Below are 27,217 nucleotides of genomic sequence, written 5' to 3' on the forward strand. Positions count from 1 at the left end.
AGTTTGGTTCTGCAGGTCACAGACTGGGGGAGATGGAGGGTCGGGAGGGTGCTACAGTCTGTGGGTGCCGCTCGATCCCTGTCCCCGCAGGGTCCCACCTGCCTGTCCCCACGTCCCGAGTGTCCCCGTGGGGCTCCGTCCCTCCGTGGGAGGCTGTCCGGGCCCCGGCCCCCTCCCGGCCCCGCAGCGGCGGCTCGCAAGGGGTTAAACTTGTGAGCGCCGACACGTTGAGGGGGAGTAGCCAAGACCAAGCAGCAAAAACATCACAGCGCATTCCTGGGTAGTCGTCAGCTGCCAGCATCTGATTAAAACCATATCGCTCGCTGTGAGTGGCTAACTAATCTGAAGGCGAGAGTGCAACCGAATATTTAACCGGGGCCCCGGTCCCAGGCAGGCTACCGGCTGCGCTCATCGGATCATGCACGGAGCGGTACGGATCTAGCCCGTAAGGAGCTTTGCGCGCCGGGCGCGGCTCTCGCACAGCGGGGGAGGGGGCGAAAGAGCTGTCACCGGGGGAAGGAGATTTTTTTTTTTTTTTGCGGCGACGCGACACTGGGTGCCTGCGGCGGGGCGCGGGGTACAGTGCGGGGTGGGCGCTGGCACGGATGGTGCCGCAGGAGGGGCACTGAGTGCCCGGCCGGGCCGGGCTCCGCGGCCGCGCTGAGGGGCGCTGAGTGCCCCGCCGGGCCGAGCTCCCCGGCCGCGGGGGCCGCGCTGCCCCGGGGGCGGCGGCGCCGCGGTGGCCCCGTCCCGTCCCGCGGGGCTCTCGGCGCTGCCCGAGCCGGGCTGCGGGCAGCCCGTCCCGGCCGAGCTGCGGGAGAAGCCACCCGCATCCTGCTCCCGGCCCCGGCGGGGCGGGCGGCAGGGCAAGCGTGAGAGTAAAGCAATATAAACGCGCCTTTTCGGCTTTCTGGGGAGGATGGGGTTGAAATCATTACATGGATTAACTATATAAACTCTAAATTTCCTGGGGTTTGTAGCCAATTAGTTATAATAAATAACTAATATGAAAGGATCTCACTAATAGCAGAGATAATGAGAGCGCAGGTTAGGATGCTGTGAAGCAGGAGTAGTGTTTTGCTCTGTTTTTGGATGGAGTGTCCTTGCTGTTTTTGATGGAACACTCCTCTGTCTGCCAATGAATTTCTGCCTGCTACCTCAGTCTGGGGTAAACTGGGACAGCTGTAGATGCTGACGATTTTCTGGAATTAGTCTTCTACTGTGACAGAGAAACTGGCTTCTCAGGTGACGATATATAATGTCCAATGTCCATTATATGGTGACACTTCATGGTGCCAGTGCAGTGAGCTGTAAGACAAATGCTGGTGTTGCCAACATGGACCGATCTCCTCAGGTGGGCTTCTCTGTAAAGAGGTTTTACCCCTCAAAAATGTTGACACTGGTTATTCAAATGCTTTCTACAAATTCACTGGTAATGCTGATGATTTTATTTTTTTGAGAGTTGGAAATTTTTAAGTCTTCTCCTAATTAAGCTAGTTTGCCTTGCCTTAAAAGGGAGCATTTGTTTCTTCACAAGTCTTTTGTAACTTTTGTAAACAAGGCTGCCCAAAAGTAACCAAATCTGAGAGCGTGAAGGTACACTGTATGCTAAAGAATGGCCATAGGTATGCTCTAGGAAGGCAACATCTCTGTAAATAGACAAAATTAAAGATGCAGATTCAATTAGAGCAAAAAATTAATTATGAAGGTGTGTGTTGTAGTTTGCTGTAAAGACTTGATAGGCAACATTAAACTTAAAGAATGACATTGTGTCTGATAGAGACCTCCTAGGCAATTATAATGCTAGCAGGTCTCTGTGTCAGCTTCCATTAGGACCTTCCTAGAGGTAGGTGAGGCTTTAATCCAAAGAAAACCTTCCCAGCTGAGCACTCTCTGTCACCCACCACATCTGTTCAAAGAATCACTGCAGTTGCATCCAGCACAATGTTTCTTGAGGCACAATCAGCTTTTCAAAATTCCCTGGATGGTGTAAGGATGTGGTCACATCCAAAGCAGAAATTTTTATTAATAGTAGGTTTGTTGTGGAAGAAGGACAACCAAGTGGTAGCAAAGGTAAGGAGGATGAGAGTGCTGAATCAATGTCAGGTGAGTCATCAGAACAGAGGCTTAACTAGCAAACACCATGATTTGGTGCATAGGAAAGCTCAGTGTAAAACTGAGTGAATTTTTGTGAAGGTAAAGGTGATGTCTAATCTACTATATGCCTTCTACAATGCTGCTAAGTATCTCTACACAATCTATTTTCTCATTGAGAAGAGCATTACTTGTTAAACTACCTGCAGACCAGTAGCTGCTATAGATGTACTTCTTGCTCAAGGCCTCTATTTCTCAAGCAGATATGAGAAGCAACACACTAAGCAGGTGGTTATAATGTATGGAAAGGGTAGATTTTTTTCTCTGTGGGAAAGCAAATAAATGCACTTAATGTCAAGGAAGGGTGAATCCAATGTGGATGCTCAGAAATCAAAGTAGAAAAGCCATAGTTGGAGATGTAAAAGTGCACCAATATTCCATAGTTGTTGGGTACTGTTGCCAAACCTGCTGCTTTTTCTGTCTCGTTGATGTGCTCCTTTCCTAGTAAACCTCACACTTTTAGGAAGTTTGTGTGACCAGCTGGGTTAACCCTGGGAATGCTTGTGGAATTTATTTGGCAAGGATAGCAATATGTGACCACTACAGAAGCATAAATTTGCCTGTACAAAGCAATAAATTCTACATCTAGAGAAAGCTAGCTTGATCTGGAAACAGGGCTGATGCAAATTCTGCTTGCTGGCTAGATTTTCTCAAAAGAAATGTTGAAGCAGCATGTAGGTAACTTGTAACCTGCAAGGATTTTGGAGAAAAACTTCAGATCTTGCATGCAGACAAATGGATTGTTAGTAGAATCAAGATGATACCACTGGGATCAGGGACTGCCAAGAGGTCTTAATGAGTTTCTGCTGTGAAACACAAACAAGGTTAAGCCACTCCTCGCTACCTCAGCATGGACTCCACAGAAGTACAACCTGAGGTTGTGTTAAAGAGATCAAATCAAATAAGCTGTCTGAGGATTGTAACTGAGAAGAAAAACTGGCATTAGAAACCTGATTCTGAGGCTCTGCTTGGGTTCAAGGGTCTCAGGGTTATAAAGAGGCTGGATGAAGCACAGTGTCAAGCCTAGTCAATAAACAAGAGGTACCAGTTTCAACAGGATTATCTTGTTTATACAAGCTGGGCAGTTGAGTGCTGAATGAAGCATCTTCTCCCATCCAGGTCTTGTCAGCCCTGGCTGATGGAGACATAGACCATTCTAGTCTGTCCTCATCTGAAAGACTATGCCTTGCATTTGCTCTGGAGTGCTTGAGGATGAAGTGTCTCAGCTGAAATGCCCTGTAGATATTTGCCCCTAATTATCTATGTGATTTTAAATTTATTTTAAAAGTTTTTAATCTAGCTTTGTAGCTGGTGCATGTCCCCTTAAATCTAAAAGCTCAGACATTACAGGGCCAGTTAAGGACAAATTATTGGCCTTGGAGCTGAATTTCCTGCTGTTCTGTCAGTTCATGTTGCATGTTCATCTTAAGCAATAAGATGAGGATTATCTCTTCAGCAGAAAAAGTAGGTCTAAGAGACAGGATAATGGACCTTCACCTTGACAGTCAGGAGGCTGCATGACAATGTCAGCTAGGAGGTTGTGCCTCTAGCAAAGTCTATTCAAATCCTGATGCTGATGTGCCACACACCTAATCATTTTAGCCCCATGGCTAAAATGCCTATGGATGAAACCTTCCTCTTAGGAGTGGGCAAAAGAAGTTGGGAGCCCTAAGGATGCCATTTTAATATTACAGCCTGTTTTTCTACCTTTCAGATCTCTTCTGTGCCCTGTCAGAATGCGGTCATTTGTGCTTTGAGGCAAGGGACAAAGGTCACTGTATGTGTAAGGATTAGTTTTCTGGTAGCTCAAATCACAGGTCTGTCTGCAAACAATGGCTGCCCTGGTTGATGGAAGGTAAACTCTGACACTTCTCATTGTATGCTTCTGAGGGATGGGGGCATCTCTATAATGTGCTGTCAGGACTATCACAGAGATGGAAAATTAGAGAGACCCTGGTCAAGATTGCTTTATAGTCTGGATTTATGAATTGTAGTGTAAACTTCCTCTAATATGTGTAATTATAATTGCTGGTAGGGAAACTTACTGTCGAACAGTCATCTATGAAACTCCATTAGCTATTCAGTAGGATACCTACTGTAAGAACTGTAGTGGAACTCTAAAATTCCTGGTTAATCCTTTCTTACGTCTGGTACAGATCCTTCTGTACCACCTTTTTAGATTTGAGTCGTGTAGTTATTCATTGCCTTTCTTGCTGCAGATACAAGGGAGAGCTAAGGGCCTTGGTAATAACTAATCTTGAAGGCAAGTGTAACCCTTATATTAAGCAATATGCTTCATAAAACTTAACAAGACTGGAACTGCTGTAGGCTCTGCAAGCAGAATTTTCATCAGTCTTCTCAGAATACGTAATGAACATCATTTGCATCTCTTACAAGAGGCAGTATGGAGTGACTCCTGTGGCAGTAACTGCTACAACAATTTGTGTATTGAGAGGCACAGTATCTGGGGGGTAGGTGGAGTGCTCTTCAGTTACTGCTGGGATGAATGTTTAATGATAGGCTTTTGGCTGCTCATGGGGTAACCGGGCTGGATAAGCAAACTGCAGTACTCAACAACGTGGCCAGGATTACACGGGTTTAGGCCATGTGAATGCAAGAATAGTACAGGAAAATCCTATTTATCACACAGATAAACTTGTGAACCAGTAGAGAACACACTTAAGAGTAAGCTGTGCAAAACATATGCAATTTCTCTCAGAACAGCTTGCATATACCCAGACTGCAAAGAAGGATAGCAGTGCCAGCAGCAGACAGTTAACTGTATGCAGCTGACATAACCTATGATAACAGCTTCAATATATGTCAAGTTCCTGCTCTGAGAAGGAGGGCTGAACAGCATGGTTATTGGCAAGAGTCCTTCACTATACTAGCAAGCAAGAAGATCAGAAACAGGCCTTCTAGGCAGGAGGGCTTTAGGAATACAGTTGGAAATGAAGTGTTTGATTTGTTGTTCAGTTCAAACTCTGGCATCTGGGTAAACACTAGCTGCCTTGAGTAAGAACTGCATTTCTTCCATGTTGTTTGGTATAGCCAGCGAGTCTCAACAAGGAATATTGGTAAAAGGTTGAGCTGTAGGCACTGCAGCCATATTGCTTGAGATTCCTCATCCCTTGGGCAGCTGATGCTTTCCTTAGTAATAACTACAGCAGGCAGCTGAGCTCTGGCTCAGGTGCCACTAATTTGTGAGGCTTCACAACTGGAAACTAGAGAGAGGTATAGAGGAGTGCTCCCTTGGTAGGTTGTAAAATATGCTGTCTTTCTTGAAGGCTGAAAGGAAGAAAATTCTTGTGGATAATTTAAATACATAATCTAATTAGTCTCTGTTTCCAAAGTAATAGCTCTCTATCAAGAAAGGTATCCCAGTATGCCCTTTCAATTTCTTTCTAAGGGAAGAATTTGGAGTTCAGATGTTGGTATTGCTGGTAATAAAATAATTTCTTAATTCAATAAATTAATGATTAGGTCACCATAGCTAATGAACAGAGTGGGAAAGGCTGCTATCAGGTCTTGTTGCAGCATTATTCCTGGAACAACTCATAATTTAAGGTGGACTAGCTAGATATTTGGGCACTACCTTTGGATACTGAAGTTCCTGGCTGAATAGTTCTATCAACAGTATGACAGTGCTAGTTTACTTCATCTTGTGATTAAGTCTTCAGGGAACCAGATAGCATGAGCTCATTAAATGCTTTTCACTCGTGAATTGGTATTGTTCCATGTGTTCATCAGGTACAGCTTATTTAAACTGGTCATTACATCTCTTGGGCCCTCTGCTTTAATCTTCCTGCAAAAGATGTATTTATTTCCATGACAAGTGGAAGAAACATCCAAAATAGAGCCACTGCTGTAGCTGGGTTGACAAGTGACTTATTATCTGTTCAGAAATCATGTGCTTGAAAGCATAGTAGAATGATAAAAAAGTACCAATCGAATTGCACCACTTGAACAGGATGACCTGTTCAGCCTCAGCTTCTAACTTAGTGATATTCTCTTGGCCATGATTCAAGTGTGTATGAAACACTTTCAGGAACTTGAATTTCTATGTTCTTGCTAAAAACCAAGAGGTTCAGAGGAGACTGATGTGATGAGAACAGACTGTTCTGTTCAAGCGATGAAATAGCAGCTGGCAAGTTGGCTGAACGGTGAGCTCTCTGTGTGGTTTCGCAGGCATGATCCTGCACCAGCAATGGTACATGCCAACATCTGTAGCTGACATGGCTAATTAGTGCACTGAGATCTTTATCTGCTTTGTAGCTGGTACTAGGGAAGGGAGCAGCACGAGGGAGGTATTCCCTGGTGTGTTTAATGCTGCACTTCTATCCTAGCAAGCAGATGAAGGTCACCCTTCCCTGTTTCTCATTACTGGTTGCATATGATGAATACAGCTGGACTATATTGCACATCCTGCAATATGTTAAGTGCTGTGGCAGTTTATTCCAGACTGGAATTGGTGTTGACAGAGGAAGCCATTGGCTTAAGTCTGCCTTTAATACTGCAACAAAGTACCAATCCGCCTCTTGGGTAAGAAGACAAAACATCAAACAGGGCTTGAAAAGCAAGTCGCACATTGGAAGTTCCCTAAAGTAAAATCCTGTTATTCTAGAAGTACTTGGTCCAACAGGTAAGTGCCTGGTTTAACTCAAGTCACAATATCAAGCAAATGATCTCTTGAACACAAATCACATTTCTACCAATCTACTGCCTAAGCAGGACAGTTCAACAGGATTTTTGAACTGAATGATGGGTGCATTGGTAATGTAAGCCTTACTGAATTGTGGGAAAGACAATTAGCTGCACTTGCCAGGCAGTGCAGTTTAATATCCTTTTAATCTGTCTCTCTTACAAGACAAACCATGGGACCTTTGGTTATACTCTGCAGTATAAAAGTATGTATTCAGTCACCTTTCTGACAAGTAATACTGCTCTCACATTCCAGACATGGCTAAAACTGGAGGCGAATCGTTCCCAAGCTGTCCATAAACTTTATTCTACTACTACTTGTCTTCATGCAGGTATTAGTTGTGTGTAAGTGTGAACACATCAGATATAGCCTACCTGTAGGTAAGACAGTTGCTTCTCATGGATATTAGTTGCTGGATATGCCAGTTCATAACAGAATAGTTTGATTGTTTTAATAGAGAAAACAGGCTAATGTTAATGCTTGCATCAGAACAAGCATCTGGAATGTTCCATCTAAATCATTGTAATCTCTTGTGTCATGTTACAGAAGGTTTATCCAACTTGAACTCTTTAGACACTGTCAGATACCAGAGCAATGGGTGTTCTAGCAGTGAAGGAAAACATTTAAGATTATATTTTATTTGACTCCTCAGCATGAGTGGTCCTGTTTAAAAAGCGAAAGTCTGATTAGTACTTTTATGTTTTTGATTTATTAATGCATGCCTAGGGCTTCTCAAGGCTACTACCACTGAAGCAGGAACTAAGCAGAAAATGTGATGATCAGATGGGGAGTTGTTAGGTGTAAATGTCAGTCAGCCCTACAGTGGCTCACCCAAATCTGCTGCTATACTTCTGATGTGAGCAGGAGGCTGCCAGTCAAGATGATTTACTGATAACAGACTATCCAGCTTCACAACTTTGACTCTTCCCAGTCACTGTGTGAATTGCTGTTCAGCCTTTAGTCTATTTTCTTAGCTTGAAAACTAAAATCTTGAATTCACTAGCACAGCCTTCTAACCAGAAGAACCTGAGTAACCCTGCAAGAATGATGGGGGAGGAAACAACCTGCCCCAGAAGCATATTCAGCAGTTGAGCTGTTGCTGTGCTTCCTGTTACTAGTTCATCCTAACTGTATTTCACTCAGCAGTAAAAGCTTCTCTTGTCCTCTCCTGGCCTTACAGATTCTAATTCAAGGTTAATATTTACATGCGATAATTCTTTAAGCTGAGTCATGTACTTGTAGGGACAAAGAAGGAGCACAGGCGTGAAGAGGACAAAGTATTGGGCTGCTGAGCAGATGTTTAGCTTATCTACCTCTGACTTTTTGGGTGTCCCTAACCTCTTAGATAATGTCTCATCAACCTTGAGACGTTCATATTTGTCTGCTGAGGGGGGAAAACCTGTCTGTTGGTGAGGATTCTGTTCAGTCCTTAATTCTATGACAAACTACAGCTATAATGAAGATTCTCAATTCACTGCACAGGACAAAAACATAATCATTAAGGCTATCTATTGTGTCTCTACTCCTTTCTCAAATAAAAGATATCTGTTAAAAGCATCTGTAAGGGAAACTAAATGTTTCTCAACAAAAATTGTTCGGCATGTTCTTCCAAGTCTTGCTAAAAAACAGGTATTTCAGGGATGACTTGTCATTACTGACAGCCCTCTCTGCAAGAGTTCAGGGAGGACACCAACAGTACAGTATACCAGAAGTTATGAGACTGACTTTCCTAAGGCAGCTGTGTAGAAATGAAGTGCAAGTCTTGAATGGAGAGTAGGTAGTAGGTCGTACATCAAGAACTATGTGTTATGGGCCTGACATGGTGTTTGTCTGAGAAGTCATCAGTATCTATCTGCTCTCCACAGGATAGTCCCTGAAGGAAAGGAGGAAGATACTGCTAGTGGTCTCTTTACAAGCTCTGTCTGGAGTGAATTGAAAAGTGGGTGAGAAAAATGTGTATGATATGTATGCAGTGATACAGGCAGAGCTTGGTGCACTTCTCCCAAGGCGGCAGCATCTGTAAATCTGTACTCTTTGAATTTTTAAACAGTACATTTAGCACAGCAATGAAGATGGGCCATACAACTGATCAGTGAGTAATTAAAGTGTGGTGATACCAATGGACTTGTCTACATGGACAAGATCCAAACTGCTTTAAACTAAGTGCTGACATAGCTGCTGGGGTAATGACCTTGTTCTTTACTATGCCAGCATATCTGAAGGCTGTCCTTTCACCCTCGCATGCAAGCACATGCATCTCTAACCTTGCCATGCTTCCTCGCTGACTCTTTTGAGATGGCCTCAAAATCAAAGTGTAAGAAAACAATTCTAGTCCTGTTGCCTTCCACCTGCAGCTGGAGTAAGGAAATCTACTAAGAGGTTGAGTACTGTGAAAGGAAGCCCCCAAGAAAAAAAATGGAAGATTTTAACTTTATTTAAGTTACTTGCATGTTAAGCACACCAGCACTTTCCACTAAGAGATAACACAAACTCAAGCTTGCAGAGCTTTAGCTTGAGTGTAAAGCCCAGAAACTGTATTTACTTGTGGTTGAGGCTCTTTTATAGTGAGCAGAATAGATTACTCCTAGCTCAAGCCACATGTTTCCCCCCACCCCAGCAAAATTTTAAGGTGAAGACAGAGACAATTTAGTGCTAGACATGTGGCTTAACTCAGGTATCAAGAAGTAGTTATTTGAAATATGAACACGTATTAAGCTTGCCTTTGCCTATCATTGCGTTCTTAGTTTCACTAATTCTGTGGTTTCTAAAGTGTTTTACAAAGACAGCAAGTTCTCCAAAGGTATGATAAATGACCATCATGTGCATGCAAAATCTCACCAGGATAGATGAGTTTTGGCAGATCTCAGATATGAGAGTAGGTCCCGTGAATTAGCCAGAAGGCCCTCACTAACCTAAAATTGCATTGCCAACACTAAAAATTACCTTTATCATAGTAAGACAGGGTATTTGCAAAGGTTCAGCGACACTTGTGTGCATCCCTTCCCATCTTCCTTCACTGTGGGTTTTTTACTATCAAAAAAAAAATCTGTTTTATAAAAATTTGTGGTCTGACTTCCATACAATGGAGGCAGATGGCAGTGATGATCAGAGATGCCTCGAATGCAAAGATGGCAGCGGCACATGTAGACTTAGACCATTTTATGGTTCTCAAAGTGAGGTCTTGCTCGTGCATATTTGCTCCTTCCTAAGTTATTTCTTTTTTATTGCCTCTTAATTTTACTTCAAGGTGTGATGCAAGTTGGATACCAACACAGCTGGGTGTAGCTCTGCTAATTAGAGGAAGAAGGATCACTGACAGGCAGGATTCAGTGCCTTGAGGTTTTTATTTCTTCTTTCTGGAATGGAGCTAGGCAGAATGTCCTAAAGTTATAACTCAGCTTCTCGAGAGCATGTCTTATTTCTCTCTTCTGGGCCTTTTCCTTCTATTCTCTCAAGAGTAATCTTCCATACAGGAGTGGATGTTTAATTAATGATCCTACCTTAACTCTCTTCCCTTCTTTATTTCTGAAGGACCTGATAAATCTAAGGTGGGATTCCTTATGCTTATGTCTAAAAGCTATCTCTACCCAAAACTATACTATCAGGCAAACTACCTTAGTTACTCTGAAAGAAGAATTCAGTAGACTTAATTTTATCTGATTAAAATGTGGATTTCAATAGGCACAATCTGTTTCAGCATTGTTGCAAGTATTCTGCAAAATCCCTGCAGGCTTGATAGTTGTCCCCTTGACCCTTTGTCAGAATGGACATGCAAGCCACTCTCAGTGATAACATTTCTTAAATAACCATGGCTTGCTAAACAAACTCCTCCTCTAACATGAATTTCTACTCAGAGCCACTTGAAACTTTCACAGCAACACCTTTGTTCCCTTGCATTAAATGTTCCCTAACTGTGGCCAGATAAGTTGCTTTCAGAGGAGAACAGGTATAGCTGACAGTTCTTTCCCATTTGAGCACCCTTATCTCTATTGATTTACTTGACCAATGCTAAATGCAATTCACAAACCATCTGGTAGAAGCTAGGTTTAATTTTGCTTAGATTAGCTAGTTTCTAAAGGCCTTCCTCCTGGTTAAATGGAAATGGAGCCTTTCAGGGTTAAATTCTCTCTTTAGGACCTCGGCATTTGTGCTCTTCCTGGGTAAAGAGTCAGTTAAGAATTGATAGCCATTACTCAGTTAGTGGCAAGCTGGTTGAGTCAGTCTAGTTAGCTGTAAATTGGAGGAGGAAGGGAAGGCAGGAGTGAAAGCAAAACCCTGAAAGTACATTTCAAGTAATGGGTTAAAGCATCAACTATTACTAAGACAAATGAGGAATTGACTATTGAGACTAACAAACTTCTAATGCAAGGGGCTATGCAATGCTTCAGTACTTGTATCTACATACAAATTGTGTCTCAAATGCTAGATAAAAGGGATGGCTTGGTCTGTAGCACCTTGCCTGGATGCAGGGTGAATTAAAAATGAGCCCAGTTATTTAAATATTATTAGTTATTGCGTAAACAATATCTTGACTTCATTTGTCATCCTAAAATTTGAGGGACTAACTGCAGCCATTGCAATATCCCAGACAGAAGATTGATAGAATGGTAGCAGATGTGGATATTCTTTCTGGCTTGGTTTAGATCTTCTTAACTCCATAAATCTGCTCTGAGTACCTCTTTTTGGTGAGAGTGAATGCTTCAGCTGTGTTGGAACAAAACATGGTGACTGTAAATTATTTTTATAATTTGTGTCTCAGAGGCAAAAGGATCACATGGCGTAGAGGTAAGTTGTAAAAGTCCATAGTTTCTTATTAATTTTCTAGCCTTCAGGTTTTTGAAAATCTAAAGGCTACTTGATTACTGTTAAGACAAGCATGTGGGGGGTTTGGCTTGAGGTTCTGTTGTGTTTTTACTGGAGCAGTCTGTCTGCAGCCTGAGGAAATTATTTAGTTTTACCTGTTGGGTGGTATAACCTCTGATTTTGCTTGTTATAGAAACATGAACAATATCTACTGGCATCTTTTGGGTGTTTTGATGCCATCCTCATAATAGTTTGGAACAGATCCTAGCAAATGTTTCTTGGGTTGTCTCCTACACTACTTTAGAGATGCAGCTGGCAGTGCCGAACAAGAATAGACCAAAATACCTGAGGTTCTATAAATAGCCTTAAAAGGTAAAAAAAGCTAAAGATTGACAGATTAAAACCTGTTGGTGCAAGTACAGCTGGTTGGTGTAGATCAGTGTGCCCTAATGCTCGGGTATTACTGAGGTGAGGGTTCATCACCTCCTGGCCATGACTTCATGCTCTGTGTGGTCAGAGCCAGACTTGCCATATGATCACTCCTTATGCTTTCAGGCTTTGCCAGGCATCGGTGTGCAGCAGAACTGAGGTGGACTAAAAGCTCTAATAAAAGTATTTCTTCTTCAAGGTAAAATATTATTTCTGTCTTCTAACTGTTATTTGGATTTTTAAGCCTACAGTGAACATAACTGGCCACAGTCCCATCATGTCTGCTGAAGCTGAAACTACTGCTACCAACAGCCAGCCTGAACAACAGGCTCCACCAAAGGCACAATCTTCAAAAAAGGAAAAAAAGAAAGGTAAGAAATGCTTACCACATGAACACCTCCTCTATTCTGTGTCCGTAATCTTTTGCATTTGCCAATACTAATATCACCCTCCCACTATTGCTGAAATAACTGAGTTTACCTCCTGACCAGAGTAAGTAAATATGCCAGTACAATAAACTTAACCAGAAGGTAGGCTTTGTTTTAAAAGCTTTTTTCTAGCCTTAAATTCTAAAGCTCTCTGTTCCACTGTTAAGTGAGTCATTCGCTGAGCCTGACAAGTAAGCAAGAGCCCAGAGAAGAGAAATTCTCCTGAGGAGGTGACCAGACCCTGGAGCATCATGTTGCTCTGAACTTTAACCTGACTCCTCCGCACCCTCCAGAAAGGAGATCTGTGCTGAATACAAATTCTAGTCCAGAGAAGCTAGAAAACTCATTCAATGAGAATTACCATATATCAGATAATAGATTTTTTGATAGATTAGATCATGTAAATATAATTACCTCATATAAAAATACATACCTAGGTACATACTTGAGCAATGTTGAGCATGCAGAGAAGAAAAGCAAGCAGTTCCTAGTAGCAGGAACAGCAGAAATAACAAATTAGCTAAAATCCCAAGTTCTTAGAACAAAAGTACCAGGACTCATTGTATGATGGTGCTGATATCAGGTTCTAGAATGTGAACTGGAGATTCTTTTTGCACAGCAAGAAGAGATCTGCCTACATCAGAACATGGGGATAACACCTAAAGGCCTTATTGAACACCCTGTACAGCTATGGGAAGTACCATTTCTGCATGGTGGCTTTTCTTAGCACCTATATCTACTTGACTGTTGCTTATCCACATTTTAGTCTTTTATTAGAGCAATTGTTGTGAAGCCCCCAGACATTAAGCACTGGGCTCCACTCTTTGAACTGAGGCCACATTCTGCAAGAATACTGTGACTTAAAGGAGTACCTGTCTTGCACTGCACACAGATTGTTAGTCAGCTGTGCTCAAGGGACAGTTCTAACATGTACTTGGTTATACTTATATGGCATATACATTTTTTAAAGATCACAAATTTCGACATAGCTGTTTCTATCATTAAAAAAACAAACAAAACCAAAACCAACCAAACAAACAAAAAAAAACCAACTCACCCAAATGAAAAATAACCTCAAAAAACAAACAAACCCACCAAACCTTTTCTCTTTCTCCAGGGCCAGAAAAAACAGATGAATCTCTCTTGGCTAGATTCAAAGGTGATGGTGTAAAATACAAGGCTAAACTGATTGGCATAGATGATGTTCCCGAGGCAAGAGGAGACAAAATGAGTCAGGATTCAATGATGAAGCTGAAGGTAAGGGCTTGATCTGTCACATAAGGAACAATCTCTGGTTAGCCTTCAAAAAGCAGATCAGTCGCTTTGACAAAACTTCAAATACAGCTTAATGGTAACATAGTTACTGATAGCACCATCTAGATGGATGTTGCTTCCTGTACTGTAACCTCTGACTCAAAGGACATTTCTCTGAAAGTCTGGGAACATTCCTTTGGGTCTGTACGCATCCAGTATGAATGATGGCAGTATGAATTTCATCACAAATTATGAGCTTGAGTGTTGGAGGAGAAGGGGGAATTGCTGTGAAATTTAACACTGACCTCAAAGCACAAGTTGGCATCCTGTGTCAGTGGTGATGCTGAGAGATACAGACAAATTAAAAAATAAATTAATCCCTGCAGCAACAATGACCAATGCTTCTGTAGTGCAGAACACTCACATACCTTCAATCAGACTGGAAAAGCAGGTAAAGATGCTGCTGCTGCAGCAATTTTGTGGACTAAAACCTGTTTTAAAGCTCTAAAATATTTACAGAGGGAACCATCTAGATCTGTGGTATCACTTTACACCTAAGCAGTCATATATTACAAAGAACAAGTAAAAGCTCAGTCCAACAGAAGTCTCATCAATACTTTGGCATTCATTCTGTTTAGGGAATGGCAGCAGCAGCCCGTTCCCAGGGCCAACACAAACAGAAGATCTGGGTAAACATCTCCCTCTCTGGTATCAAGATAATAGATGAAAAAACTGGGGTAAGATAAAACTTATTTTCTTATTGTGATTCTTTGAGCTAGTGAAGCACCTGGAAGTTAAGTTAGACCAATATGAACTAGATTCCTATTGGGCACTATACCTCACTTCCACATATAAAAATTATCTTGCGAAATGTTTGTAATGCTGAAGAGTCCTGTCAGAAAGACAGCTGTGTCCTATTGTGATTAATCAAAGGCTAATGAATCTGAGGTTTGGACTGTTAACAGTCATTCTAACTACAGAGAATAGCAGCTATTATATTTCCAGAAATTTAAACCAATACTTTTTGGATTTTTCCCAATTCCAGGTCATAGAACATGAGCATCCAGTAAACAAAATCTCCTTTATTGCTCGGGATGTGACAGACAATCGTGCCTTTGGCTATATATGTGGAGGAGAAGGCCAGCACCAATTTTTTGCCATAAAAACAGCCCAGCAGGTATGAATCAGACACTTTCTTTCACGTGCTATGAATAATGCTGTTGTGTAAACATTTAACATGTGATGAGGGTCTAGTGTTTTGTGGTAATCCTACAAAATTCCTCTGGAGAATACCAGCATGCATGGACAGATTTTACTGAAAGAAAGACAATAGGAATCAACTGTGTCACCACTGGCTTCTGTCTTGTACAGTTTCTTTGTAGTCCAGAATAAAATCCCTCAAGTAGTCTTGGTTACTATGATTAACAATGCTTAACTTGTCTATGAAAGTCATTAGTGAGATGAACAGAGCCATTAGCACAGGCTTCCCACTGTGAAAGTACTAATTCTTAAGTAAAATAGCCAGAGCTTCATTCTGAATTAACAGAAATATAGAACTAGTTAGTCTGTTCACATGATGCTTTGCCTTGTGCAGCAGGGAAATCACTTAGTTGCAACAATGATTCTGGGGCCTGTAAATGACAGACCTGGTCCTCCTAGGACCTTCTAACCCAAACTTATTGGGAGGGATTCAGATCCTTCTGTGATAAGTTCCTCACATGCAGAAATCCTGTGTGCAAGGTTAGTCTCTCTGAGGGGAATCTCAATACTGGATTCTGGGAAAAGCTACTTAAAAATACCACTAAGAATTATGCAGCTTCATTAACAACTTGAAGTTAGGTATTTTTTATTTATCAGCTTGTCTTTATAATGATTTTATAATAATCACTGTAATGACTTAATGAGCCCAGACTTCAAAGCTAGATTTTTTTTTACCCATTCCTACCTGCCCTCCTGGAGAGCCTATTGGCAGCTTTGGACCCACTACAGGTTCTCCACTGGGGAGCTCCTTGTTGGAGCATGTTAGGACTTCAGTAACAGCTATAAGATCTTCTTTTAATTCTTTTTTATTAGTTTGTCAGCATTCTGGCCAATAATTGTATTGATTTCAGTGGAATTGTAGGTTAAGCACAAAAGCCTTAGGTATGCACTCTGGAGTCTATTCCTTCATTTCACCATGGGGTGCTGCTTGCCAACCTCTAAGCCCAGCCAGGCCTTAGACAGCTCTTGACTTGCTGCTGTGTGTTTTTGTCATAAATTTGTAAGTAAGGAAGTAAGTAATTTGTTTGTAGGTAAAGACTTCTGCAGCTCTAGCCTGCTGCAGCTGTACTCCTTGTTAAAGCTGATGATTCTTGCAATGGCTCTTCCCACAGCTGTGTGTCTTAGACCCCTTGATTAGGAGAGGATGGTGCTCAGGTGAAAGCAGTGAGATCTGTACAAAGGATTCTCTGCTTGTGTCAGTGGTGGTAGTGGCTGAAGATGGGGAGGTGTTCTACTCCAGACACTGACAAGCTGCTGTATGCCTGATACAAGTGTTCCAAAGCAGGGCAGCTGAGCTCGCCGCCATCTGAACAACAGCATTCTTGTTAATGGATGTGCAAGGCATGCCATGCCTTTCTAATTCACATTAAACTTTCATCATGTCACAGATCCCATTTAAAGCTGGTCTCTAAAGCTTTACACATTTGAGGTGATGATAACCTTTATGCTCGCCCTGCTCCTTTGCTATTTGTACACTGTTTCAAATAAAAGTAGTATTATATATAGAAGCTTTCTCCACATTCAGTGCTAGAATTGGTAGCAAATAGGAAGAACATTTTGGATTTGTCTCTCTGGAGATTACCAGAAGGCTTGGATAAATTTTGCAATTCTAGGACTTGCCATGCACTTAAGAAGTACTGCTATCAGCTTTTTATCAAAAACATAGCAGGTTGGCACAAATTCATGTACAGCCACTTTTGTGGAGTTAACAACAGTTCTGCACCGGTTGTGTTCTGTTCCCCTTGGATTATGCATAAGCAGAATCTTATATGAAGACTAAACAAGTCTTTAAACTATTGCTTTTCCAGTTATCCCAACCTAAGTCTTGCACCATTTAGGGAAGCTTGCTTTGTTGCACAGATTGCAGCAGTAGAAGTCCAGGTAAAAGTAATAAATGGCCTAAAATCTACGTTCTTTTCCAGGCTGAGCCCCTGGTTTCTGATCTTAAGGACCTCTTCCAACTAATTTATAATATGAAGAAGAAGGAAGAAGAAGAAAAGAAAAAGGTGAGTAAAAATCTAGAAACTGCATGAGTCTGCATAAAGCTGGTTTCAATTTTGGGTGACTTTTGGGCTCTTGTAAGACTTGATACTAAACTCTGCCTAAATCCAGAAACACTGGAAGCTACTGGTTGGCAGTTGTGCCAGGTGTCTGACTGCCTAGGTCTGGTGAGCTCCTCCAAAGTGAGAGACTTCTGATATTCTACATGATGTTTAGGTATTAAGTCTTTTTTTTTCTTTAGAGTGAAGTAAGTAAGACTGAGGTAGGTCACTTCTACTCAGCCTCTGTTGATTAGGTATGCTGCTGCACCACATCTAACTTTTACTTTCTCTCTGCTGCCAGCATTATGAAGGCAATGCCAGATACCCAATTACATTGAAATGGAAGTGAAAGGGGTCTGTGGATCCTATACTGAGTAGTAATCTCATGCTTCCCTCCCCTGTCACTTGCTTTTTAAAGCCCAAAAGTTCCTTGCTTAAGGCAAATTTTCAAATTCCAATTATTTCTGATGCTGTTATCCATCTGTTACAGAATGATGGTGAAGAACTGCCTGCTGATCAAGCTGACAAAATGAAACCGGTAGGTTAAATTTCAAAACTTTTTATTGATGTTCATAACTGACTGTCCCCATATTGTGTAGGAAATGCAGTGTTTACAGTGTTTACTGCAGATTTTAAAGTAAGTCTGCATGATGCTTGATTCTTTTTCTTGAGAGCTCTAACAGATACCAACTCTTAATATTTCTGATTTCAAGGGAGTTGACCAGATGGACTTGTTTGGGGATATGTCAACGCCCCCTGATATGAGCAGTCCAACAGTAAGTACAGTCTAGCTTACTTGCCTTGGCTTTTTCTTTGAAAGCAAATTTAGTCCTAGTACTAAGTACTGGTTTTACTGAGACACCTGCCTAGCAATCATCACTCTACTGGTGGGGTAGGGCCATAAAAGTATCCACTTAGCCACTAGATGTCGTTCTAGTACTTAATTTCACTAACATCATTCCAGTAGCTCTAGCTCAAAACTTGGCCTAATTGCACAAAAGAGTGCATAAGCCTTATCATAGCTCAGTGACGCCAAAAATCCATCATGTTAAACGTGGCACTGTAAGCCACCATCAGCAGGATGCAGTTGGTGCTGTCAACCCAGCCAGTGACCAAGTCTCACCCTTCTCCTGCATGCTTGGTGGAGAATTAGCATGTTACCTTCCACTAGCTCTTCAGTGTTGTTCTGAAGCTGAGACTGCAATTTGAAGTCATACCAAGACAGTGTGATTTCACAACTTGTCAGAACTAAGGACTGGAACTCAACCAGGGGTCTGTGACTCAAGTGAAAGCCTAGGTGTAATTAGTTCCTACTCACTCTACAGTCACTAGGTTGAATAATAAGTATCTGATATTTAAGTAAGGGATCTGAAAGCAGATGTTTCATTATTGGGTTTCAGGGACCAAATAGCTCTAATTTGACTATAAACACCAGTGCTTCCTGTGTGACTTTGAATATTTACCTGTATAATGTTTTGGATACTAGGACCTCTTCTTTTGCAGCTATTTTCCTTGATCTTTTTCACTGTGCAGCAAAATCTATATATAACTAACTTCATTTTTCTCTCTGAAAAAATAGGAAGCTAAAGAGATTCTGTTAGTGGATTTTAATTCTGAAATTGAGACCAAACAAACCTTTGCAAAAGAGGATCTCTTCTTGAATGGCATCACAGTCTCTCTTCCACAACCAAAGGCACAGACACCCTTCTTGCCTGAGAGTGCTTTCTCTACCAATCTCAGCTTCTTTCCTACACCTAATCCAGACCCTTTCAGTGATGATCCTTTCACACAGCCAGCCCAATCTGCACCACCTTCATGTGATTCTCTAAAATCTGATCAGAAGAAAAGTCCAACTACCTTGACATCAGGGGGTAATGGTGATCCAAATGGTGATATTGACTACTTTGATAAACAGTTTGACCAGATTTCTAATAGAACTGGCAAACGAGAAGCACTAACATGCCAGTGGCCACTTGAGAGTAAGTCACCTGCAGCAAGAATTCCCAATGTGATACCAGAGAGAGAAAGGAATGGCTTTCCTGAAACTCCAACAAACCTGTTTCTGGAAGGTGCTTCCAAAGGAACATCTCTGCAGAATGGAGTAAAACTGGATTCTGAAAACAATATCCAACTCACGCCACATGAGCCTATAACAATTAGCCCACCACCACAGAGTACCAAGCCAGGAAGAGGAAGGAGATCCGTCAAGGTGAACAGTGTTCGAGTAATTTGTGGTAATATGCATGACTTTATTTAGAGAAGCTGGGTTGAAGGAAGCTTTTCTTTCTTATTACTGTATAACTGGCTACCCAGCTTCACAACATGTCTGCTTCTGCCTGCCCTGCTCACACTAACCTCTCTGCAGCCAAAGTACCTTCTAATATCTATGAATGAATGCTTCATAGTAGCTATGGTCACTAAATTCTATACTCTTTTCTTTAATGCTGCCATACTCCTGTAAAGGTCTGGTAAGTATGCTGCTATGCATATTAACACTTGATATCATGCCAGAATCTGTTATGATAGCAGTATAACCTTTTATGATAGCAGTATGCCCATCAACCTAGGGTCTCATGACAGTAAGATACTAGTACTAGCTTACCAAAGCCAATGTGGTTTCCCAGTATTTACCTACTGAAGGAAATTAACTTGCCTGATTAGGCAGAGCGTGGCCCTGGATCAGCTTCATTTGTCTTGTACTCAAATTATGCAAAACTTGTCACAACCACAGGGGTTTCTGCAGACTAAGCAGTAGAGTTTAAAGGGGTAGGGTGCAGAGGGAAGCTCACTTGTAGCAAATAATTCAGCCATTTTGTCCTGCTCTTCTGCTGTTGGCTTGTGACTTCTACATATTTTACCTATTTAATGCCATGTATCTCCTTAGGCATGAACAAAAGGGTGATGTTTGAAACTCCTATACTCTAAATGCTACATCAAAACTCCCTCCTCTGCTTTAGATGGAAAAAGTCTTCTTTGGACTCTGGACTAGGGAGCCCTGATTGTGCTAGCATGTGTTCTGCCGTGGCATCTCACTTTTTTTTTTCTTTCTAGGCTGCATCGGATGACTTGTTCAGCTCAGACTTCTTTGTGCCATCTACAGAAAACCTGAGCTCAGGGGCACAGCCAGCAGCTTCGCCAACTAACCCACTGGACCTCTTCAAAAAAAGTTCTACCACAGCATCTCCATTGGCTGTTCTAGGTTAGTTTACAAAAGTAAATGTTTTGTTCTACTCCAAGATATCTGCTAACACCAGAACATGGATTCTAGTCTTCCTTTATTTCTTGTGTAGTGCTATACCATTTAACCCATGTGCTGTTTGCCCTAAACTATTAAGTTCTGTGAGTGCTAAACTCTACATCCTCAACTGAATCAGGATTAAAGTAGTTAACTGCTTTAACTTTGACAGCAGATTCCTGCATCAGGTACACAAGGCTCAAGTGAGCCAAGCACAACTTGTGAGGTCAGGGTAACATTGCTGCACAGTATCTTAATAATCATTTAAACAGAAGCAGCTGTATGGCAAATCCACCTGTCATTTCTGTGCTAGAACTGTGTTCATTGTTCGCTTAAAACAACGTCATTTATGTCCTTGCAGCACTGAAATGCAGCAAAGTTAAAATGTAAACCCTTTCTCCTGCCACCTTCCTCTGAAATGATTTGATTTGTAAGTGCAAATCAAGAGATTTTTGCAAACAGTACATGAAAATCTTTTGCTAGTACCGTTTATGGAATTGACACACTCCTGCTTGTGATCTTCAGATGACTGAAGTGCTGTGTAACAACAATCTCCCCCCAGGTGGCTTGCAAGTAACTTCATCACCCTGGACCCCGCAGACAGTTTCCTTCAGTCAGGCCACATCAGTCTTTCATGGGTCCATGATGCCTGCTCAGTCTCCAGGATTTACTCAAGCACTTGCCTTTGGTACTCAGGCAGTGCCCGGCTGGAACCAGTCTTCATCTTTTGGTGCCACACCCACTCAGTCCTCTGGTCTCTGGTCGCAGCCAGCACAAGTTACACCCAGTTCTTGGCCACAACCAGTCAGTGCTGTGAATCCCTTCCAGAGCAGCATGTTCTCATCTACACCACTCCCAGCTCAGACAGCCTCAGCACTGCCCTCCATGTCAACAGCAGCTAGCCCGCCCCAGCCACCACCCAGAACTACGCTGCCGAAGGAGCCGTCCAAGAAAGAGAGTGATGCATTCATTGCTCTGGATCCACTTGGGGATAAAGAAATGAAGGATGTCAAGGAAATGTTCAAAGACTTCCAGCTGACAAAGCCACCTGCAGTACCAGCGAGGAGAGGAGAACAGCAAAGCCTTTCAGGTGCTCCTGGAGTTCTCAGCAGTTACTGTAGTAGTAAAGTAGGCATTTCTAAAGACAGTACAGATCATGATGAAATGGCAGCTTGCAAGCTGTATGCCAAAATGACTGGTTACATTTTGGGGTTAATGGTTACTGAAATATAGGGTTGAAGAGCTGGCTCACCTAGAAAATCGAAGACTTAGCAGCAGCATGGCTGAACACTGACACCTAGTGCCTAAATTATTTTACTAGAACGAGGTAAACCTAAGTCTGTACAATGATAGAATTTCCATCTGTTTTAAGCTTAGTGAGGGACAAGCAGGAGTTAATACTGTGACTCAAAGTCAGTCTAACAAAATTCCAGTTAATTTTTTTGTGTTTCTAATTAGATGAGTTGTGGTGTTGCTATACAAGCAGACCTGAGTGGTTGCTAAATCTGTCAAGTAATTATAGCAGTATGTCTCTCTTTTTTAGAACCACCAAAGCCTGTTCCTCGACAAAGTGCGTTGCCAGCTGAAGGCCTGTTTGAAAGTAAAGATAAAACAGACCCTATCAGTGCCTCATCTGTAAGTAGTAAAAAACCCCAACAAAACAAACAAATAAAAAACCAAAAATTACAAACAAACAAACACCCTAACAACAAAATGCCCAAGTGACATCACCACCACAAAAAAAAGCCATCAAAACCCTTTTTTTCTCCTTAGTTACTGTGGTGCCTATGTTTGAGCACTAGTTTAGTTCTGGCTTTAGAGGCCATACAAGAAAAAACTTTTGCATCTTTGAGGCTAATATGTGATCTAACAGAGGGTATCTGTTGTAAGAAGGTTAACAAAGGTTAACAAAGCATTATTCCACTTGGCTTGGCGCCACAATCAGTTGCCCATGGTGCAAAGTTCTGTAGTATTGGGACACTTTACAAAAGAGTATCACAATATAGCTGCAGAAATACTCCTCTTTGGTTACATATAACCCTCTTTAGAGCAGACTGAGCAGTGTGGATTGTGGAGCTCTCTAGCTGAAGAGGTTCCATATTCTGGACTCTGATCTGGTGAAGCCACTTTCTCCCCTACACTCTATTTGAGACAGAGTACTGTCATGGTTTGACACTGGCACAATGCCAGTGCACCATGAAAATATACTTCCCTGGTGTTTGCTGTGAGATGTGACCAGGAAATAAGCAAAGCAGGCTTCTACCTTAGAAAAAAAAATTTATTAACTAAACTACAAAAGAAAAAAAAAAAACCACACACACACCTGGAAAATGAAAACTCCACAAAAACATTTCCTCCTCCCCCCACCACATTTCCAATACATCTTCCAAATTTCAAGTCTCCATCCATCACCCTGTAAATACTCAATTCCAGTCCATCAAGAGGAGAGGAGTCCTTCTTGGGGCCATGGTGACCTCTTCCTTGCATGCCCAGCGCGCTCACCACTGGACATGGAACAGAGCTGCTTCAAGGGTTATCCTTTTAAGGGTGCTTTGACCAGTTCCAAAAAAAGCACAGTTTCCTCATCACTCTCGGGACCTCTTGTCCCCCCCATACTTGTCTACCCCCTGGGGCCGGGGGGTCTCCAAAACTGAACCCTCTCAGTTCTGAGCCATCGCCTCCCCCCTGCATGCAGCCTCTGTATCACAAGGAAGCATGGTTCTGTCCATGGCTGTACCAAAAAGAGTCCAGCAACCAGCTACTCCATCATCTCTGTCCAGCCTCTTCTTTACTCTCCCAGCCTCACTCACTGCTCCGACTGTCATTCTCTTGCCCATTTCCTCTTTATCATCCACTCCATCTCCCCTCCGGGAAAGGTCCAAATGCTCTGTGAGGTCTTCATTGTCTAGAAAGGGGTTAACAAACTTCTGCACGCAGCCAGGCCCTTCCCTGCTGCACTCCCCCCTTCCCCCTCCTTCTCCACAGCCGATATCACTTCAAGGCCACAGGCCCGTACCGGCTTTCTCTCTCTCATCTTCTAGCTGGGGGCGGGGGAAGCTGCCCAAATCCTCTCGGGGCCTCTCTCCCTCTGTCTCTCCTGGGGGGGGCTGCCCAACACCTCCTGGTGCCCCCACCACCCTTCCATCTTGAGGGGTCAGGCCTACCTCTGCCGGGCCGCAGGTTTTCCCTCCCCTGCCCAGCTCGAAGCCGGGCAGGGGAGGCCTTGCCTCTTTGCTGGCTGGAAATCAAAGAGAGAGCCCAAGGGAGTGCTCTGCTTCTAACCCCTGTGTTCTCAGAGGCGCATCCACCCTCAGTGGCCAAGCCTGGTGTCAATTTAGAATCTGAACACCTATTGGCCTCTGGCCACTCCATTCCCAGAAAACCTGCTTCCTGTAAACCCACAACAAGTACTTAAAGCCCTCAATGAAAATTCTGGACCAATACCAGAGTGCTAACTTAAGACTTCTAGCATTTGACTAAAAATATCTCATCATGACTCCACTGGCTCCAAAGGAGTGCTCAGTAGCAAACAGTTTTTTGAAGAAAAGTCCTTGCCTTGGACTAGCATAAAAGCTAACATGGCTTAGAGCCCCCTTCTTTTGTTGATGCAGTACAGTAAATGTGTGTTTAGCAGGAGCTCTGAAGTATTATTTTCAGGTGTTTGAACACAAAATAGCTCATAGAGCCATGCAGTGTAAATCTGGTGAAAACTGGAAATCCACTAACAGCTTATCTCTCTTTCCTTAGAAGGAATCTCAGAATCCACCTTCCGGTCCTTTTGATGATCAATTTGGCAACCCATTTGCATAAATCAGGTAAGTCTTCCACTAACAAGCCAACCTACTTCATCCTCTGAAATTTATTGAGGAAATGTTTGGCAAAGAGATATCCAAAAACTGCAGTAGCTTCACACTAATGCTCCCTGAAATACGGCAAACAGTGCTTGGAGGAACTTCTGCTAGAGTACCTCTATCAGACTTGTACATAGCTGTGCTCTGTCTAAGCCTAGCCAGCTTCACTTTGTTAGAAATAAATCTGTGGAAGAATAAAGTCTTTAAATCCCAAGCCCACAGTAGATCTAGATTTCCTTTCTTTGAGGAAAATTAATGACTATATACATGCTGCAGAACTCAGAGGAGCTGACTACAATACTTTCAGATATCTGTGGGGAATGTTAGCATAGAGTGCCCTTTATACAGCGTACAGCTTTCTGAAGTTTAATCACCTCAACAATGGCAGTTTTGGACTCTGGGTAAATTGGAATAAAACTAGAGTAAGGCTACTAGACTCTTACTCTGATTTTTAATCAAAAGCTGTTACAAGCACTTTTGTTGCTAGAAACTAATGTAATTTGAAATTTCATACCATTGACTGAAGAGCATGATCTACTGATCCAGCAAATCTTCTGCCATACCTTTCAGTCTTCCCCTGAAATACTGCCTAGCTTCTGACAGAAGAACAAGTGTTGATATTTATTGCTTTAGTTTTGTTCTCAGTAGCTCTGTTTAAGCAATAAAGTACAACTCATAACCATCCTAACACTACTTCCTTTCCATCATACTAGGTGTAACCAGAAAAGGACAAATGGAATAACTGGACCTCTCCTCAACGTGATTTTTCTATGTGTTTCACTTTGCTGTCTGCTATTCTTGCTGATGTTTCATGATGTCTGCAGTCTAAACTATATCCAGGTGGATTGAAGCATGGACCCTCAAAGAACATGCTGTGAAGACAATAATTCAGGGCAAAGCAAATGGGGATATTGACTCACGCTGAAAACCCAAATTCAAATTGGTGGATGTTACCTTTACTTTGGTTCTTTGTACTCCTTTACAGAGAGGTTGGCAGCACTGAGTAATGGGTCTTGTACCACTTCCCTTTACATAGCACTTACTGTCCCAAAATAGAGAAGCTTAATGCTCCTAGGGGAGAGATGTTGCCTTTGCATAAGGGTGTAGAATTAGTAGCTGAAACTCCACAACTCAAACAACTAGGTCAGCTGCCCATGATGACAGCAGCCAGTTGTAAAGTAAAGGGGATGCTACGGAGTTCTACAGATTACTTGGTCTCTTAGCCACAAAAATGTAACTGTGTAGAGGAAAATAATCTAATATTGGTCTATTTAACTAAAAGTAAAAGCATCATTCCACCATAAATGTGTCATTAAGGGACTGCGGAGTCTGTAACAGCACTGCTGAAGCCCTGAGTACTAGAGGCCTACACTGTAAGCTGAAACACTTCTTGCAGAACATTTAGGTAGCTGGGGACACTAACTGTTGTCTTGGTGCTAATATGGCAGTTTTCAGGGAGGGAAAACTACTAGGATTACTTTCCTGTTAAGGTGGCTTGGCAAACAAATGAAACAAGCAGATAGGGTTCTTGCTTACGTCTCTGTGAATCCCTGATGTGCTCAGTTTGATTTGTCACTTGGTGTACTGGGGTATGTTTCCAGCATGCTAGAAAACAAAAACACCAAAAAGGCTTCACTGCATGCCTAGGCTCCTGGTGAACAGATGCACCACCTCTGTGCCATTAATGTGAGGTAAAAAAATCATCTCTTGAAAAGCTTGCCTTTAATCAAGAGCCTCTTTACTAATGGGTTTTGGAACCAGTTACAACTGCCTGTGACAGCTACATTCTTGGCCAGTGGTGATGACTGATGTGTCAGAAGTTTTTCTGTTAATGTTAAGTACAAACTTGAAATGTTATTGTTAAATCAAATGCCTAAGCCATTGCTAAACTGGAGAGCTAAGAAAGTCAACTTGAATACCGCCTTAGTACCCAATTCATCCAGTCATGCAATTAGTCTTGTATACAAACTTCTCTTGCACTTTCTGTAATGCAAAAATGTTTTTAAAAATTAAAAAAAAAATCACGAATTTAAGTATTGTCTCAAACTGGAAATGTAGAAATGTATTGATGTTACACTGTTATATAAAACTGTAGTACCTGTTACTTAATGGCATTAAAAAGAAGCAACTCTTCATACCAAATGAACATCGGTGTGGCTGTTCATTCTGTCCTCTGTAACTGTCTTGTGGTCTAGTTGACATTAGAAGTTCAAAACCTGCTGAGAATCATTCCTTGCAGGTTCTGGAGCTGTCTGATGGCAAAGTGCCTTTCTGTAACTCCTTGCATAGGACCTGTTCAACAAATGCTGTGCTATATTAAAATATAAAAATCTCAAACTGATTTAGTAAAAACTGTCACTAGAACTTCGGCTGCTCAGCCTGAGCTTGTTGCTGCTAAAGGTGCTTTCTTGCTTCTTTCTGCAGGACTGTGGGAGCTAAGTACTTAAATTGCATTGCACTCAGAAGTTTCAATAATTCAGCTTGTATATTCCAGCTTTGCAGGAGATCTAAACTGATGATGGGAAATCTCAGTTAGAACATCTTGTGTTCAGAAGAAATTACATACTCCTTTAACAGAGATAGATTAAAAAAATAATAAATCCATTAGCAAGCTGCTGTTTTAGACTTTTCTTCTTATTTCTAATATTGTTTGATGGTTAAGGGGTTAAAAACAACTCCTTGCAAGGGATTTGTTATCCAGCTTGAAATATAGGTCTTAAGAGGGTTTACAGAATCACAATGGGGCTTTTTGGGTGGTTTTTTTGGTTTGGTTTTGGGGAGTTTTGGTTGGTTGGTTGCCTTTTTTAGTTTGTGGTTTTGTTTGTTGTTTTTTGCTTTTTTTATCTTCTTGACTGCATGGCAATATATAATTTAGTATTAAAAATAAAAGGACAGTTGACTGCCTTAATGCCAATATGAAGGAATATGTTTACCAGCATTTGAGTTAAGGATTTAAATCACTGCTGTTCAGATTTTGAAATGGCCAGCAGGATGCTGTGCATCCAGCTCACCAGGACCTCCTACAATCTGGCCAAAGATGCTTGCTGGTCTGCTAGCTA

At 42.0% G+C, this 27,217-nt stretch overlaps 1 protein-coding gene across 4 annotated transcripts; it reads left to right on the forward strand.

The window, feature by feature from the left end:
• Positions 1-266: 266 nt before the first annotated feature.
• DAB2 (DAB adaptor protein 2) lies at positions 267-26,372 on the forward strand. 4 transcript variants are annotated; one of them, XM_030969068.1, is made up of 14 exons: positions 267-430; positions 12,333-12,459; positions 13,634-13,773; positions 14,409-14,507; positions 14,816-14,947; positions 16,953-17,036; positions 17,563-17,610; positions 17,786-17,848; positions 18,652-19,281; positions 20,124-20,271; positions 20,870-21,397; positions 21,851-21,942; positions 24,055-24,122; positions 24,872-26,372. In XM_030969068.1, the coding sequence occupies exons 1-13, from the start codon at positions 419-421 to the stop codon at positions 24,115-24,117; spliced, it is 2,166 nt and encodes a 721-aa protein (XP_030824928.1). In that variant the 5' UTR covers positions 267-418; the 3' UTR covers positions 24,118-24,122; positions 24,872-26,372. The 4 variants fall into 4 exon arrangements, with proteins under 4 accessions (XP_030824928.1, XP_030824929.1, XP_030824930.1 ...); XM_030969069.1 differs by having other exon boundaries at positions 24,058-24,122; XM_030969070.1 differs by having other exon boundaries at positions 267-445; positions 24,872-25,211.
• The last annotated feature ends 845 nt before the right edge of the window (positions 26,373-27,217 follow it).

The sequence above is a fragment of the Camarhynchus parvulus genome, chromosome Z (assembly GCF_901933205.1).
Source record: "Camarhynchus parvulus chromosome Z, STF_HiC, whole genome shotgun sequence".
Taxonomy (NCBI): Eukaryota; Metazoa; Chordata; class Aves; order Passeriformes; family Thraupidae; genus Camarhynchus; species Camarhynchus parvulus.